General features: G+C 43.3%; 1 protein-coding gene across 1 annotated transcript in view; it reads right to left on the bottom strand.

Moving 5' to 3' along the window:
* Positions 1-6,311: 6,311 nt before the first annotated feature.
* LOC126457809 (lysosomal acid glucosylceramidase-like) overlaps positions 6,312-18,473 on the bottom strand; it is a 141,854-nt gene continuing 129,692 nt past the window's right edge. Inside the window, exon 10 of the mRNA XM_050094422.1 lies at positions 6,312-6,504. Coding sequence (XP_049950379.1) covers positions 6,387-6,504 — 118 coding nt within the window. The 3' untranslated portion in view covers positions 6,312-6,386. The remainder of the gene's footprint in view (positions 6,505-18,473) is intronic.

The raw sequence follows: 18,473 nt of genomic DNA, 5'->3' as shown, positions 1-18,473 counted from the left end.
GTAAGAGTTGTGTTAAAGTATATCACAATAAATAACATCTTTTAGAACTTGTAATACATATTCTTACACCATTCATACATTTGCATTGTCAGAGAGATTTTATCGTTCAGTTGTTGCTCTAGCGAAGAGGCTTAGCACATTTATGGCCTTCACAGTCACATACTGTTCATATGACAATACGCTTGATATCTTAGAACTAACAACCACTATATGTTCCTGAAATATAATGCTAGCTGCATCTCTTACTGACATTGATATGTCTCTGTACCAACATATAGGATCTATAAAAAAAAATTCATAAAATAAACTCCGTACATGGCATCTGTGGCATTCACCCAATAAAGGCGACAAAAATTTGCACAGGTCTTTCATACATCTATCAAAGTGACTATGATCACAGGCTACCTATTCCCATGGACCAACAGGTGCAGCACAATAGGCAGAACCACAAGCAATTAGTGTTTAAACTGACTCAGATTTTTCTTCTTCTGTAAACTGCATTTTCTTCTTCTTCTTCTTCTTGTTATTATTATTATTATTATTATTATTATTGATAGGCAAAGCAAAACTTGTGTTCTGGGTTTAAATCGAAGATGACAACATTTCGAGTGGCAGATGATTGATCCTATACATACCCATCTGCCCTATACCATGGGATATGATGAATCACAATAATGTATAACTGGAATTATGTGTATCAAAGAGATCTCAATTAAAGTATGAACAAGTCAACTACACAACCTGTTTGTGGCAGGGAGAGATACTCCTCCTTGCGGTTGTCATTCTGTCCTAGACTGTATAATCATGCTGTCACACTCAGGGATAGTGCTTTACTATATTGTACTACCATATCAAAAATCGAGTTCGAGTATAACACCATACTATACGTTTCTACTAAAGCATTGTACTATCCAAATGAAACATTACGCAAAGGACAGTCTCTCTCCTTGCCACAAACACTTTGTGTGGTTCGCTTGTGGTATTTTTTTACATATTATTCAAGTTACACGTGATTGTGATTAATCATGTCATGGAATGGGGTGTACACCATATGGTTTTGTATAGCACCATCGATCTTCCATAGGAGGTGTTATCATCTTTGATTTTTGAGTATTCCTTATTAGAAAAGAAGAGTGTATAAAGGTACACATGAAAATAATTGCAAAGCTAACTATAGTGGCAGTAGTGGAGGAATGGAAGTGGCTGGTGTTGCCAGTATACGTATTCCAGCGTTCTGAGGCGTGTGATAAAGTGCGATATGTTAATTACCTTGGTGACGGTGATTCTAAAAGTTTCAAACATGTTCAAGGACTGAAGCCCTATGGTGATGACGTTGCAGTGCAGAAATTCGAGTGTATTGGACACGTACAGAAGCGAATGGGAACAAGACTTCGGCGACTGAAAGCTTCGTACAAAAAACAAAAACTCAGTGATGGTAAAGGGTTGGATTGGAAGGGAAGGTTAACTGACAGTGTAATTGACAAAATACAGAACTACACTCCTGGAAATGGAAAAAAGAACACATTGACACCGGTGTGTCAGACCCACCATACTTGCTCCGGACACTGCGAGAGGGCTGTACAAGCAATGATCACACGCACGGCGGACACACCAGGAACCGCGATGTTGGCAGTCGAATGGCGATAACTGCGCAGCATTTGTGCACCGCCGCCGTCAGTGTCAGCCAGTTTGCCGTGGCATACGGAGCTCCATCGCAGTCTTTAACACTGGTAGCATGCCGCGACAGCGTGGACGTGAACCGTATGTGCAGTTGACGGACTTTGAGCCAGGGCGTATAGTGGGCATGCGGGAGGCCGGGTGGACGTACCGCCGAATTGCTCAACACGTGGAGCGTGAGGTCTCCACGGTACATCTATGTTGTCGCCAGTGGTCGGCGGAAGGTGCACGTGCCCGTCGACCTGGGACCGGACCGCAGCGACGCACGGATGCACGCCAAGACCGTAGGATCCTACGCAGTGCCGTAGGGGACCGCACCGCCACTTCCCAGCAAATTAGGGACACTGTTGCTCCTGGGGTATCGGCGAGGACCATTCGCAACCGTCTCCATGAAGCTGGGCTACGGTCCCACACACCGTTAGGCCGTCTTCCGCTCACGCCCCAACATCGTGCAGCCCGCCTTCAGTGGTGTCGCGACAGGCGTGAATGGAGGGACGAATGGAGACGTGTCGTCTTCAGCGATGAGAGTCGCTTCTGCCTTGGTGCCAATGATGGTCGTATGCGTGTTTGGCGCCGTGCAGGTGAGCGCCACAATCAGGACTGCATACGACCGAGGCACACAGGGCCAAAACCCGGCATCATGGTGTGGGGAGCGATCTCCTACACTGGCCGTACACCACTGGTGATCGTCGAGGGGGCACGGTACATCCAAACCGTCATCGAACCCATCGTTCTACCATTCCTAGACCGGCAAGGGAACTTGCTGTTCCAACAGGACAATGCACGTCCGCATGTATCCCGTGCCACCCAACGTGCTCTAGAAGGTGTACGTCAACTACCCTGGCCAGCAAGATCTCCGGATCTGTCCCCCATTGAGCATGTTTGGGACTGGATGAAGCGTCGTCTCACGCGGTCTGCACGTCCAGCACGAACGCTGGTCCAACTGAGGCGCCACGTGGAAATGGCATGGAAAGCTGTTCCACAGGACTACATCCAGCATCTGTTCGATCGTCTCCATGGGAGAATAGCAGCCTGCATTGCTGCGAAAGGTGGATATACACTGTACTAGTGCCGACATTGTGCATGCTCTGTTGCCTGTGTCTATGTGCCTGTGGTTCTGTCAGTGTGATCATGTGATGTATCTGACCCCAGGAATGTGTCAATAAAGTTTCCCCTTCCTGGGACAATGAATTCACGGTGTTCTTATTTCAATTTCCAGGAGTGTATTATGGAATGGCTATTAGGCAAAATACACAAAGTGTCGACGAAATGAAGAAGGCTGTTTGGGCTCTTTTTTTTTTCATACTTCTTCAACCAATGAAAATCCCCAACATAGCTTGTGTCCCAAAGAAGAAGACAGTTGGTGTAAATATAACAAAGGATTGCTAACTGGTGAAGTGTACACTCATAAGCATAGTGTGCCTCATGCAATAATGGAGGTGATAAAACCTATTTTCAGAGACTTAGCAGAACCTGAACTGTTGAAAAAGTGTATTCACGGAAAAACTCAAAACCCCAATGAAAGTGTAAATAGTGTTATATGGCCGAGAATCCCCAAGACTGTATTTGTTGGAATAGAAACACTTCACTTTGGTGTGTATGATGCTGTTGCGACTTTCAATGATGGCAACATTGTAAGGTGCAAGGTATTTAGAAATATGGGAATGAAGATAGGTTCTAACATGGTACAAGCGATGCTTGCTTTAGACAAGGAACGCCTTCGGGCTGCAGACAGGGCTGTAACGAGTCTAGAAATACAAGCAAGAGTAAACAGGAGGAGGAACAAGAGGAAGCGGGAGGAGGAGTTTGCAGAGGATGAAGATAATCCATCCTATGGACCTGGAATGCACTAAAAAGTTAATCCAATCTTTGTCGCTCGATTCCCAAAACTTTTATTTTCTCATACTAATTACATGTTTTCTAAGGATCTTCCAAACATATTTGTTTCAAACTTTCAGTAAATGTTACACAGTACCTTCTGCATAATTTAACACAGCCTTTTTCCAAAAAACTGTATATTTTTGAATATATAAATAAAAAATTGCAAAAAAATGTTGTGAATTTTCATTACAATTGAAAAAAAATTATCTTTAATAACTGAACTAAAATTTTGTAAAATCCCTGTGTTAAGTTGTAGCCCATATTCCAATAAATAATCTGTAAAATCTTCAACTTCCTACCTCAAATACTTTATGAGGAAAGATGTAATTTATAAGCGTTATTTTAACATTGCAAGTATAGGGCGTTCTGGAGCCCCTTAAATTCCCCATCAATTTATACATAGGACAACAGCCCTACTTCCACATTGGAATCCTAGGAGTGAGGGTGGGGAAATCCACTATCACAATTGGTATTTGAATTTCCCACCAAATTTTGAATTTTCTATCATTTGGTACACAGGGCAATTGACCTATGCCTGAGAGGTACCCTTCTTTCCATAACTGAGGAATCCAGTGGGGGGGGGGGGGGAGGAGAGGGGGTGACTTGAAAACCACTCAGTGTAATAATAGGGTGATTAGTGAAAAACTGATCTTTGTTCCAGAACTGTAGATGGGGAGGACATGGAACACCATTTATAAAAGACATCCTTTGTTCCAGAACTTTCGCAATTTCCACGCGCCCATGGCTGAAAAGTGACCAACACACAACCTCTGCTTTACGTGGCAATGGTGTTTCGTGACAATACAGTTGATCGTCACACAGCCTCCCACTCCTCCCCTTTCCTCGCTTCTCTGTTTCTAATTCTCTCTCTCTCTCTCTCTCTTGCTCTCTCTCGCTCTCTGTCTCTCGCCTCCTTCCCTCTACTTCTGTCTCACTCATCCCTGCCCAGTACTTCCACGCTGCTCTATGTTTCACTATCTCCTTCACTCTTAGCCTCTCCTCATATTTCTCTTTACTCTTCAATCCCTATTCTATTTTTAACCTCTGACTCTTACTTCAATCTTGCCTGACCCCACTTTCTCTCCATAATGCAACCACACCTATTACCAAACAGGTTGTGATATGATTGTAGAATACAGCTATGCAGAAATGCTTCATTTTTGTGCACTATTTTGTGGTTGTTTTATTGACAGTACTGGCCATGTTTGCTTGGGAGGAAAGAATTGCCTTTCTCTCACTGGGAAGGTGCTCCCCTAGTGTGATCTCTGGTTCCTTTTTGTCAACAGAAGGCGATCAATGAGTCTCGTTAGGTGGGGAAGCGTCACTACGAAGATGAGCAGTTTAACTGAAGTGTGTCTGTTCTTTTGTTGGCTACAGCTGGCCTTCGCTGAGGGCAGAGACCACCCTGCAGTCACTGCTGTACTGAGAGAATAATTGAGCATGACACTTTGCCTTTTCTATATAGATGTTAAACGATGAGATCCCATGGTGCCATCCAATCAGCATGAGAAAGTCTGTTAATTTGACTCCAAAACTTTTATGTATCCAACCGAATGAGTTAACCTCACCATTGTAGTTGGCGCCAAGAGATTGAGCAGTTGCCGGCCGCGGTTGTCTAGCGGTTCTAGGCGCTCAGTCCGGAACCGCACGATTGCTACGGTCGCAGGTTCGAATCCTGCCTCAGGCATGGATGTGTGTGATGTCCTTAGGTTAGTTAGGTTTAAGTAGTTCTAAGTTCTAGGGGACTGATGACCACAGATGTTAAGTCCCATAGTGCTCAGAGCCATTTGAAGATTGAGCAGTTGGTGGAACACAGCTCCAAGCCATTACCAACCTGTTACTCATTAACGTGCATTTTGTATGCCAAGAGAGGGAAGCTTCTACTGTGTTTCCCTGTATTTCGTGACATGAGCGACATTTTCCTTCGTCATATAGGCAACATCATTGAGGCGTCCACTCCATGTGGAGTTTTCTGGAAAGTTGGAGGTTGAGGTCGGAGACCAATATTTCTGGGCTTTTAGTCCCCTGGCCCAGTTAATGATGCTGATTGGCACGCCATAGCTGATTCAGGGGAAATGTTAAGTGCCGTAGTTGTGGTAACACGATACATATTCTGAGCAGCTCGCAGTTTACTTGTTCTGCTACGCAATTTGTGTCGTCTTTGTAATAGGGGAGGAAATCTTGTGTATTCTCCATAAAATCTTCAGTGTAATCTGGTTTTGCCCCACAGCATCAGCATCTTTTGTAATTTCTATAGACACTTTACAGAGATTTGCTGTCTGAGCATTTTGCATGAGTTTTGTCCATCATTAAGAGCAAATAAAATCTATTATACTCAGATTTTACTTGTATTTACAGATCTCTTAATTGTCCTACAACTTTTCCAAGCTTAGGTGAACCAAAAATAACAAATATAACTTGTTATATACCTAAGTTGGCGCTGCTGCTACGGTCGCACGTTCGAATTCTGCCTCGGGCATGGATGTATGTGATGTCCTTAGGTTAGTTAGGTTTAAGTAGTTCTAAGTCTAGGGGTCTGATGACCTCAGATGTTAAGTACCATAGTGCTCAGAGCCAGCTGAATACCTAAGTTGTCGTTCTCACTGTGACGACGTCTTCGTTGTGTACAGTGGCCAAACACAACAAACAGTAAGGAAAGAGAGACTCTACCAAGTTTCAAGGTAAACCACAAAGTGTTAGCTGTACAAAGTAGGAGGATTGTTGGAAGTTTCAGTGCAACATAGAAACACAGATTTTTCAGTAGGTGTGTATTTATTTGGTCTGTAATACAACTGTGTTTGTAGAGTGCTGTGGTGCAGAAGCGGTTTTCACACAGTGTTGCCGGCTCTCTGGTAGACGAGTGTGTGCATCGAGTGGGCGGGCAGCGACAGCGACGCCTCTCCCAGCTGGGGGTCCGACACCACCACGGAGCGCCGCGTCCCCTGCCTGGCAACACGCAAACAACGGGGTCAGCACACAGCCTACCCTGCAAACAGAGGTACGAATGGGCACTGATCTCTACAACATCCGGATGCAGGACTCTGCTCTATGGACAGAGAACTGTGGTGCCCTTGCAAACACCTACATTCCATATCACTTAGCTAACAAATTTTTGGTCAGTTGTACGTGAACAGGAATTATTGGTTTCTGACTATAAACCCCATTTCAATGAGTGTAGCAGTGCCTGAAGCAGCGAATTATTACAAACGACATTATTGCAGTACTTTATCAGAAGATATGCAGATAATTAAAATAATTGCTTCCTTGGTGTAAGCTACAGACTTTACAGTTTATCTTGTGGTAATGCTTCTGCCAATGTAAGCAAAAAATATTTTGTGTTGTTTGTATCTCTACTGTGTATATCCTGCAGCAAGCTTACAACGACTTATAACTTTAAGAGGAGTAGACATACAGTTTTAATTGTTGTTGTTGTGGTCTTCAGTCCTGAGACTGGTTTGATGCAGCTCTCCATGCTACTCTAACGTGTGCAAGCTTCTTCATCTCCCAGTACCTACTGCACCCTCCATGCTGCGCTCCAATGCTAAATTGGTGATCGCTTGATGCCTCAGATGCTTCTGTTCTCTTCTTGTCCAAACTATTTATCGTCCATGTTTCACTTCCATACACAGCTTCACTCCATACAAATACTTTCAGGAACGACTTCCTGACACTTAAATCTATACTCGATGTTAACAAATTTCTCTTCTTCAGAAACGCTTTCCTAGCCATTGCCAGTCTACATTTGATATCCTCTCTACTTCGACCATCATCAGTTATTTTGCTCCCCAAATAGCAAAACTCCTTTACTACCGTAAGTGTCTTATTTCCTAATCTAATTCCCTCAGCATCACCCGACTCAATTCGACTATATCTTATATCCTCCTTTCGAGACAGTGTCCATTCCGTTCAACTGCTCTTCCAAGTCTTTTGCTGTCTCTGACAGAATTACAATGTCATCGGCGAACCTCAAAGTTTTTATTTCTTCTTCATGGATTTTCATACCTACTCCGAATTTTTCTTTTGTTTCCTTTACTGCTTGCTCAATATACAGATTGAATAACAACAGGGAGAGGCTACAACCCTGTCTCACTCTTTTCCCAACCACTGCTTCCCTTTCATGCCCTTCGACTCTTGTAATTGCCATCTGGTTTCTGTACAAATTGTAAATAGCCTTTCGCTCCCTGTATTTTACCCCTGCCACCTTCATAATTTGAAAGAGAGTATTCCAGACAACATTGTCAAAAGCTTATAGTTTTAATTATCACTTCTAAAAATCAAGTTATATAACTAATATTTTCGTTTTTTTGCAGGTGTCTGTCTGCAGTTGTGGTACACACTGAAATACCTGAACCACCAGAACAGCAAAACAAATTGGTGTATCTCCCTAACTCAGTGGTGTATGTCCACTAAGTAGTTTTCTGCATTAATAGGGAATACCGCTGCAACAATACATGATATGCCGGTGGACGTGTATGGTGAAAGTGCATAATTGTATGAAACAGTGGGTAAGTGGAGCAGTCGCTTCGAATGAGATCAGACAAGTCTGAACGAAGCGGCAGTCCATCTCTGTGTGAAGAAGCGGGAATCGCAAGATAAAATGGAAGACCCGGTGCTAGGAGATCGGCGCATCATAATTCACGTGATAGTGGAAAAATCACCAGTGGATTAGACTTCATCGCCTTACACGAGACCTCGAACGTGATGAACATCGTTACCCGGTGGGTTCTGTGGGAGCTAACCAAGCAGTGTATTCACCACCGCCGGAATGGGCGATGACCCAGCTGTCATCGAGAAACGCGATGGCGAGTGGTTTTTGGGAGTGCCATGGTGTGGTGCTGGCAGATGTAACTGGAAAAGGAAGCTACCGAAATCTTATGAGATCATGGGAGGCTGTAAGGACGAAGTATCGTAGGAAGCTTTCCAAGGGGCGACATTCTCCACGATAGCTCCCTAGCTTATTCTACACACTACAGGATCACACATGCTGCTTCTCTGAGATACCAAATTATCTCTCACTCCCCGTGTTCTCCTGACATGGATTCCAATGACTTCATCCTCTTTCGTTCACTAAAGCAATTATTGTATGGTATGTACTTGCAGAATGGCGACGAGGTGATTTTCTTGGTAGAAAGTTTCCTAAACAGCCAAAATACAGACTTCTACAAACAAGGCCTCAGCTAAGTCATCCATCGTCGGGAAAAATGTCCCAGACTGAAGGCAGAATACGCAGAGCTGGACTAAGACCATCACCAGGTGGAGAGGTCATAAAGAGCAGACTGGATATACCAAGAAAAACATTTCTGAAAAAGAAGAATTTTAATCACCTACTATCAACGAAAGTGTTTGGAGGTCTTTTCTGAAGGTATTTATTCGGGCTGTAGCCTTGTATGATAGTAGTGAAGCGCGTGCGATCAGTTCACGCGAGAAGAAGATAGAAGCTTTTAAAATATGGTACTGTAGAAGAATCCTGAAGATCTGATGCGTAGATCGAACTGCAAACGAGGAGGTACTGATTCGAACTGGAGAAAAAAAAAATTGTGACACAACTTGACTAAAAGAAGAGATCACTTTAAACTGCAGCTGTGTTGTTCAGCAATTTTAGTAAAAAGTTTAATTGTAATGGTAAATGCGAGATTAAATTATTGTTCTAGAATTAAGAGTATGAAACAAATCATTTATGTACAGTGTGAGCTGCAGACCCGCTTTTTATGCTGGGACAGGGGAAGACAGTGGCAATGGTAAAGAGATGGAGAGTAATAAATACTGGAAGATAACAGACAGTGCCTGTGTCATAGAAAGAACCAAGGAGACACTGGCAGTATATGTGAGAGAGAGGGACACAGTGGCAGTGGAACGTCACAGAACAGTGCTAGGAAAAGAGTGATGGAGACGGTACCAGGGGTGGGGGGAGGATTAAGGGAAAGAGAAAATGGAAGTGGATGAGAACGAGTGATAATGAGAGACAGAGTGTATGACAATGACAACTAGGAAGAGGGAGAAACAGTTCTGTGACAAGAGACAGCAGTTGTAGGAAGGAAGGTATGAGATATTAACAGTAAGAGATATCAATAGAAACGTAATGACAGTGAGAGAATGTAGAAGTAGGACAGAATGAAGCTGTGACGCACGAGACAATGACGGAGACACACAAAGAGATACTGACAGTGAATTGGACTGGTGAGTGAGTGAGAGGAGTGTAACTGGGTGAGCATGGGTATGAGCGACTTACAGCGATGGTCTAGGGGGTGTGATTGAGTTACAGTTAGGGGACGTTGTGGGAGTCTGATGTGAGTTTCATGTTAAAAAAGCGCGAACATGTTTGCTTGAGAACATTTTTGGAAAACATTATTAAAGGTACTGAGAATGGTAAAATGAGGCAGCTGCTACCCTACTCTTCAGTCGGATTCTTTTGAATAAACAGGAAAATATTCGCATTTTTTGTGCTCCGACAGGAGCATTTTTTCGCTAGTGGCATTATAGACAACATTTCATAAAGAAAAACTGTCTGGGAATTGTAGATTGGACTAATAGATAATGTTTCAATAAGTAACTCATGTCCGGAAATTTGTCCTCTGGATAAAAATTTTGAAGACCAGATGACTTTCAAATCTCCCGCTTCCCAATACACGCACAGAACGGACAGTGACCTCTGACCTGTGTGCTCTACAGGAGCCCGTGGCGTTGGCAGTGTTTCGATTACTCGCCGTCGCAATCTCTTCAAAGCCGAGAGTGCGACGCGTGCATGGAGCGCTACAGTCGCCCCTCCAACTTGCGAACGTACCAGTCTCTCGCAGCCGTTGCTCCAGTCAGACGAAAATGGCACGTGACGTCATAATTATTAGACTGACTACGGCAACCTTTTCGCAGTTTTTGTGCGTTCAGTGGGACGAGATATTTGAAAGTGTTCTGATCTTCAAATTTATTTTACATCGAAACGGTACATCTCTGGACTCGTGTTTCTTTGCAGAACTTTGCCTACTAAGTCTCTTCTACAACCCCTAGATACAGTGATAATCCAAAACGTTTGACCACTGTCCTTCGCGACGTTGGATTCCGCCTGGTGGCGTTGCGGAACGTGACGCAGAAACAAAAGTATGCAAGCGGAGCACACGCCGTCGGGGGATCACGTGCTGCTGTCGTGAGTATCTACGGGAAGAGGTAGAAGGACGCTGAAACTACTACAAGGATGGTTTGAAAAGATCTCGGAATCACCACGAGACGTCAGCGCTGGCGCAACGAGTTTTTCACGTGATATTCATTGGACTGTTGCCAGTAAACACGTGCCACGTCAGTGCTCTTGGAAGAGAGCTGTGGCGGTGACGTGGCTCTGTTGTTGTTCCCGCGCAGTGATTTGCGAAGATGGAAAAAGTCGAGATTCGACGTACGATTAAGTTCTTCGTAAAGAAAGGTATGAAAGGATAGGACATTTCTGCCGATTTCCAGAATGCACTGAGGTACTCTGCTCCTTCATATTCACCTGTTGCAAAGTGGACAAATGAATTTAAATTTGGTAGGGAGAGCTTAGATCAGGGGTTCCCAATAAAATTTTCTCGAGGACCCCCTCGTCGAGCATGACTGGTACCTTGTCATATCACAATATCGGGTACGTAAGAAAGCCAAATTAAGAGTCTTTTTATACGTTTTCTATTTTTGGTACTTAGAAAAAACAGTGACATATTCATTATTGAAAAAATATTGAGCTTAAAACTTTTTCAATTTAGCCATCATTGTTATTGTTAAATTTTTGATTATTGCTCAAAATCTTTGTCTCCATATCTGGTTGTTTAGTATAACCAACTCTTTAAAAAAAATAAAAATTGAGTATGAACTGAAAATGACAGGAAAAAATTAAAACTGAGTGTATTGATCTTTCAAGTTTACTACACTTGAGATTGCATTGAGTAGACATGGGTGAAAAATAAGAAAACACTAATTTCATACAAGGTATTACTTATCTGAAAAAAATACAGTTACAGCAGAGTACTCCATCAGTATACAGTTAGTTTTAATTTTCAGTTCTTAATGACATGAGTTCAATCTGACCTTTGAGTCCATTACTTCTGAAATATTAGGTTGCAAACTTGAAACTTTCACTCTGAAATCCGATTCCTATATTTGTTTTTCATAAAACACATGAAAAAAAAATGCTTGCTCACACCGATATGTGGTTGCAAGTGGAAAGATCTTTTTCATTGCCTTATCTCCAAGTTTCTTGTAGTCCTTGCGTGCTGATGCCCAGAAGTCTGTAATTTTATCACCGATGAAAATGTTTATCATCGTACCACAGCTGGACAGATCCACAAGTTGATCTTGCTCTTCTTCAGTGATGCCTTGGATTTTGTCTATTTCTTCACAGCTGAAGGGATTTCGCGTCCTTCTGTCGTCAGGGTCAGGTTGAGGGAAATACTCTCTAAAAGTGGTGGCTAGGCTGCGTAGATGCTCGGCTACATTAATCTTGATCTGGACAGGCAAACTCTCCTCTGATGACTCCAAGAATTGTTTTAAAGTAGAAAATTTAATTAGTGACTCGTTTTCTATCCTTGACGCCCAGATCTGACACTTTTTGACCATAGCACTAATCCTATCCTCAACTTTGAACATGTCTACATTTTTTCCTTGTAAACTGAAGTTTAACTCACTCAAGTGTTCAAACACATCAGCTAAGTACGCAACTGAGCAAAGCCAAGAGAAGTTATTGTCAAGAGGGAAGACACAAACCTCATCTCTAAGTTCAAAAAATATTGACAAGATCCTACCTCGAGAAAGCCATCTTACTTCCCTATGAATAATAAGTTGTTCATGCTCACTGCCGATCTCGGTCTAATAAGGCGCTAGACGCAGAAGTTAGCGTTCGCTAAAGCTCTGCTCATGCAGGAAGCGGCCAAAACAAAAAATCTGTTATCATACGAAATATATTTAGTATATTTTTTTTATTCTAATAGCACCTTGCGGACCCCTCTGGCATAGCTCGCGGACCCCTGGGTGTCCGCGGACCACCTGCTGGGAACCACTGGCTTAGATGATGATCCTCGCAGTGGTCGGCCAAGATATGTCACTACTCTAGAAATCATTACAAAAGTGCACAAATGGTTATGGAGGACCGTCGATTGAAAGTACGTGAAATTGCTCACCCTTGCCAGATGTCATCTGAAAGGGTATATCACAAGAATTAGAAATGAAAAAATTATCTGCAAGATGGGTGCTGTGACTCTTGACGCGCGCCAGCACATATGTGCCGTCGCCATGGCAAAATTACACGAACTAAGGAATGAATTGTTCCCACAACCGCCTTATTCACTTGATATGGCTCCGTCAGTCTTCCGTCTCTTCGCAAAACTGGAAATTTTTCTTGGTGGACGAAGATTCACTTTAAACTAAAAATTGATAGCTGGAGTTGACAACTATTTTGCAGACATGGAGGAAACTCATTTTCGAGATGGGAATGGGATCAAGGCACTGGAACATCGATGGACCGAGTGCATCGATCTACAAGGAGACTACACTGAAAAATAATAAGTTTCAGTGATGTAAGTACTTTTTGTTTCTATTCCGTTCCTAGAACTTTCCAAACCACCCTCGTACTAGGCGCTAAATGATTGGACGTCCACGAATCTTCACAGAACGTGCGGTGCGAAGGCCTGTCTGCTCTGTAAATCAGGATAAATGGTGATCTGTGGCATCTCTGCCGAAAGAGCACAAGTGCTGGTGCATGCACAAGTGTTTCGGAGCACACCGCTTATCGCACATAGTTGAACATGGAGCTCTGCAGCAGACCACCCCTACGTCTTCACATGTTGATCCAACGACATCGTCAGTTACAATGGCAGTGGGGAAGGGACCATTGGCTTTCGACCGTCGATCGATAAAAGTGTCGGCTCCTCGTGTGAATCACATTTTTGCCGTACTAGGTCGACCGTCATCTCCCGCAGGCTGGTGGGAGGAGTATTATGCTATAGGAGACATTCTCCTGCGCTTGCATATGACCTGTGGTAGTAATCGAATAAGTGCTGACAACTGATAACCACCTGAATTCCTTCGTGCTTTATGCCTTCCCCGATGGCGATGTCATCTTTCAGCAGTATAATTGTCCGTGTCTCGGAGGCAGAACCGCGCTACAGTTGTTTGAGGGGCATTATAGTGAACTAACGTTAATGTCTTGGCGACCAAATTCGCCTGATTTAAATCCTATGTGAGCCATCTGGGTCGCTATAGGGTGCCATCACTACGTATGCAAATCAGTGGCCCTTTCTTTGCGCATATTACATGACCTGTCCAAGGACATCCAATGTCTCATACCTCCACAAACTACTAGCAAACTGTCGAATCCGTGACGCCCCGAATCAGTGATGTATTTCGTCCCAAAACGAACGAACAAGCTATTAACCAGATAGTCATAATATTTGGCTCATCAGTATATAAGAAATATCTGTAACACTTACGCTGAAAAAACAAAGCTTTCAGCCACTACACTACGTTCACAAGGATATCTGCGTCATTTAAAAGATGACCCTAGGCGAGAGCGTATTAAGTATGTACTGCTTGCAGCGTACAAGCCTACTTTCTTAGTAATTACTTGTGAAGTACAGCCATCGAGCTGAGAATTACAGAGACTAGTTGCATAACAATCACACGCCATGCTGATATACATAAACCCTCGATCTTGTTCTTCACCAAAGTATAATGTAAATAATTAAGTGTCTCTAATGGTCTTTGTTCAGGTCTTTACAGTAGTGACCAACGGCAAAAATGTTTGCAATGAGGGTGCGGATGATTCTTCTTATGGAGGCGACGTCACCCCACTGTACGTAGGGTCATAATATCCGTGCTCCAGTAACATTTACTCAGAAAGTTATCTATACGGATTGCTATTTCGAAAGAAAGTAGTTTTTAAAACGCGCCACTCTCTGTACACAACGGTCATCTCACAATAAACCCCCTTCAGTTGTCTACTGAGCCAATGTTATATCTGAAAACGCACAATAGTGACATGTTCTGCAGAGCTCGCCGAGAAGTTTGGTGAGAGTTAAGAGTACATCGTAAGTCTTATTGTAAAACCCTGCAAGTGAGAGAGAAATGTAACATCTCTCTGAATTTGAGATCGTCGAGAATGAGGCACACCTTTGAGACCAATACTAAGTTTACTAATGCTGTAAATGATTGGCCCTAGCGAAGAATCTGAAGGTGGGGAATTTACATAATATCATCATTTAAAGGAATTGGTTCTACATCTACATCTACATTTATTCTCCGCAAGCCACCCAACGGTGTGTGGCGGAGGGCACTTTACGTGCCACTGTCATTACCTCCCTTTCCTGTTCCAGTCGCGTATGGTTCGCGGGAAGAACGACTGTCTGAAAGCCTCCGTGCGCGCTCTAATCTCTCTAATTTTGCATTCGTAATCTCCTCGGGAGGTATAAGTAGGGGGAAGCAATATATTCGATACCTCATCCAGAAACGCACCCTCTCGAAACCTGGCGAGCAAGCTACACCGCGATGCAGAGCGCCTCTCTTGCAGAGTCTGCCACTTGAGTTTATTAAACATCTCCGTAACGCTATCACGGTTACCAAATAACCCTGTGACGAAACGCGCCGCTCTTCTTTGGATCTTCTCTATCTCCTCCGTCAAACCGATCTGGTACGGATCCCACACTGATGAGCAATACTCAGTTATAGGTCGAACGAGTGTTTTGTAAGCCACCTCCTTTGTTGATGGACTACATTTTCTAAGCACTCTCCCAATGAATCTCAACCTGGTACCCGCCTTACCAACAATTAATTTTATATGATCATTCCACTTCAAATCGTTCCGCACGCATACTCCCAGATATTTTACAGAAGTAACTGCTACCAGTGTTTGTTCCGCTATCATATAATCATACAATAAAGGATCCTTCTTTCTATGTATTCGCAATACATTACATTTGTCTATGTTAAGGGGCAGTTGCCACTCCCTGCACCAAGTGCCTATCCGCTGCAGATCTTCCTGCATTTCGCTACAATTTTCTACTCCTGCAACTTCTCTGTATACTACAGCATCATCCGCGAAAAGCCGCATGGAACTTCCGACACTATCTACTAGGTCATTTATATATATTGTGAAAAGCAATGGTCCCATAACACTCCCCTGTGGCACGCCAGAGGTTACTTTAACGTCTGTAGACGTCTCTCCATTGATAACAACATGCTGTGTTCTGTTTGCTAAAAACTCTTCAATCCAGCCACACAGCTGTTCTGATATTCCGTAGGCTCTTCCTTTGTTTATCAGGCGACAGTGCGGAACTGTATCGAACGCCTTCCGGAAGTCAAGAAAAATAGCATCTACCTGGGAGCCTGTATCTAATATTTTCTGGGTCTCATGAACAAATAAAGCGAGTTGGGTCTCACACGATCGCTGTTTCCGGAATCCATGTTGATGCCTACATAGTAGATTCTGGGTTTCCAAAAACGACATGATACTCGAGCAAAAAACATGTTCTAAAATTCTACAAGAGATCGACGTCAGAGATATAGGTCTATAGTTTTGCGCATCTGCTCGACGACCCTTCTTGAAGACTGGGACTACCTGTGCTCTTTTCCAATCATTTGGAACCCTCCGTTCCTCTAGAGACTTGCGGTACACGGCTGTTAGAAGGGGGGCAAGTTCAGTCGCGTACTCTGTGTAAAATCGAATTGGTATCCCGTCAGGTCCAGTGGACTTTCCTCTATTGAGTGATTCCAGTTGCTTTTCTATTTCTTGGACACTTATTTCGATGTCAGCCATTTTTTCGTTTGTGCAAGGATTTAGAGAAGGAACTGCAGTGCGGTCTTCCTCTGTGAAACAGCTTTGGAAAAAGGTGTTTAGTATTTCAGCTTTAAGCGTTTCATCCTCTGTTTCAATGCCATCATCATCCCGGAGTGTCTGGATATGCTGTTTCGAGCCACTTACTGATTTAACGTAAGACCAGAACTTCCTAGGATTTTCTGTCAAGTCGGTACATAGAATTTTACTTTCGAATTCACTGAACACTTCACGCATAGCCCTCCTTACGCTAACTTTGACATCGTTTAGCTTCTGTTTGTCTGAGAGGTTTTGGCTGCGTTTAAACTTGGAGTGAACCTCTCTTTGCTTTCGCAGTAGTTTCCTAACTTTGTTGTTGTACCACGGTGGGTTTTTCCCGTCCCTCACTGTTTTACTCGGCACGTACCTGTCTAAAACGCATTTTACGATTGCCTTGAACTTTTTCCATAAACACTCAACATTGTCAGTGTCGGAACAGAAATTTTCGTTTTGATCTGTTAGGTAGTCTGAAATCTGCCTTCTATTACTCTTGCTAACCAGATAAACCTTCCTCCCTTTTTTTATATTCCTATTAACTTCCATATTCAGGGATGCTGCAACGGCCTTATGATCACTGATTCCCTGTTCTGCACTTAAAGAGTTCTGATAATGAACTCAGTAATACTGTGACTTATTGTCAAAAATATATGAATATCAAAGCAATGAAACATAATTATAAAGACAAAAACGTTACAAACCTGCTATACGTATTGCTAACTAATGCAATGAGCTGGCTAGGTCACTAAAAGAGGTGGAGTTACACCAATCTTGGATCTGCTTCTGTGATACAGGCACAGTACCCTGACTATGATGACCAGAGTGACAGTTTGACTAGAACTAATACCCCAAGATCCTACAGAACTAGGGAAGTGCTGACAAAGGAGCCAGTGGCAGCTACCTTGCAATCGAACAGAACCGTTCTGGTTTCCCTAATATGCTGTAGCTGTAAGCCAGGGTTCCCATAGTCTTTTCTGAACTCTGAACAGGGCTGAGACACAGAGACTGCTCGACTTCAGGGCGTGCAGCCGCAATCTAGTCTCCACATCTCTCAACTGGCGCATGTCTTCCTCATCCTGGACATGACCGTCCTCATCCACGTCTTCCCATCGACCCCATTTTGTGTCTCTAAAAACGAAGCTTACTGCGGCCTCCCCGGCAACACTAAGTACCCATCAATTTTCTAAAAATTTGGCAACGCCTCCAAATAGCGTAATTGCTTCATAGGAAGGGTTTCTTGCCCAAAATTGCCGAAACGCCAACACACCAACAAATCTCATATATTTCCTTACTTTCTAAAGAGCTTGCTGCCACGAGTTAAACCCAAATGACGTCACAAGTAACACGCCGATCAGTGCTCATTGTACCATCAACTAGCCTCACATTACAGATCCCGTGAAAACGCAAAAAGCTTGCTACGAGGCTACTAGTCGACTCTGCTACAGCGTCAGCTCAGAGCTATTTTCGAGTTTTTTATGAACGCCAAGACATGTTTCTCTCCCCAGGTGTCTCACTCCCTCAGTTCCCAGTGCCTATCGCCTTATGGCAGAGTTAAGTTTTCTGTCATGAAGCCTTTTTTATAATGGGCACTCACTGATTGCCATAAATGGGTAACGGCTTGTCCGCCAGCACACTATCCTTCCAAGTGACTTTCATGTCCTGGGCAGGAGGTAGCTTCCCCAGCTGTCGTTGTTCTTGCTTCTTCAAAAGGCCAGAGGCACGGCCCTAGTGGGTAGTTTCACCAGGCCTCGCTATGTACCACAAGTCTCATGTTCATAGCACTATTTGCTCCTAAAGTAAGCCCAGAAAACGACTGGAAGTACCCAGCACCAAGTTGGATTATAAGAAAATTAAGAAGAGGAAATGAACACACCACATCCTATCACTGTGATAATATGTATGTCATCAAGGTAATTAACTCCCTCCATTTGCAGATTTAAAGATTCCAGACGAATTAAAAGAGGCTGACTGAAGGGGCTTGCAGCATTCCAGTATAATTCGATCAGATGTCTCAGATCACTATGGGCCAACAACATAGATGTCTTTCTCGTCACACAGATCCAACGGAGAGAATTGAATGACTTCTGATGGAATACAACTA

The sequence above is a fragment of the Schistocerca serialis genome, chromosome 2, assembly GCF_023864345.2.
Source record: "Schistocerca serialis cubense isolate TAMUIC-IGC-003099 chromosome 2, iqSchSeri2.2, whole genome shotgun sequence".
Lineage (NCBI taxonomy): Eukaryota > Metazoa > Arthropoda > Insecta > Orthoptera > Acrididae > Schistocerca > Schistocerca serialis.
This window is presented reverse-complemented; position numbering and strand designations above follow the sequence as displayed.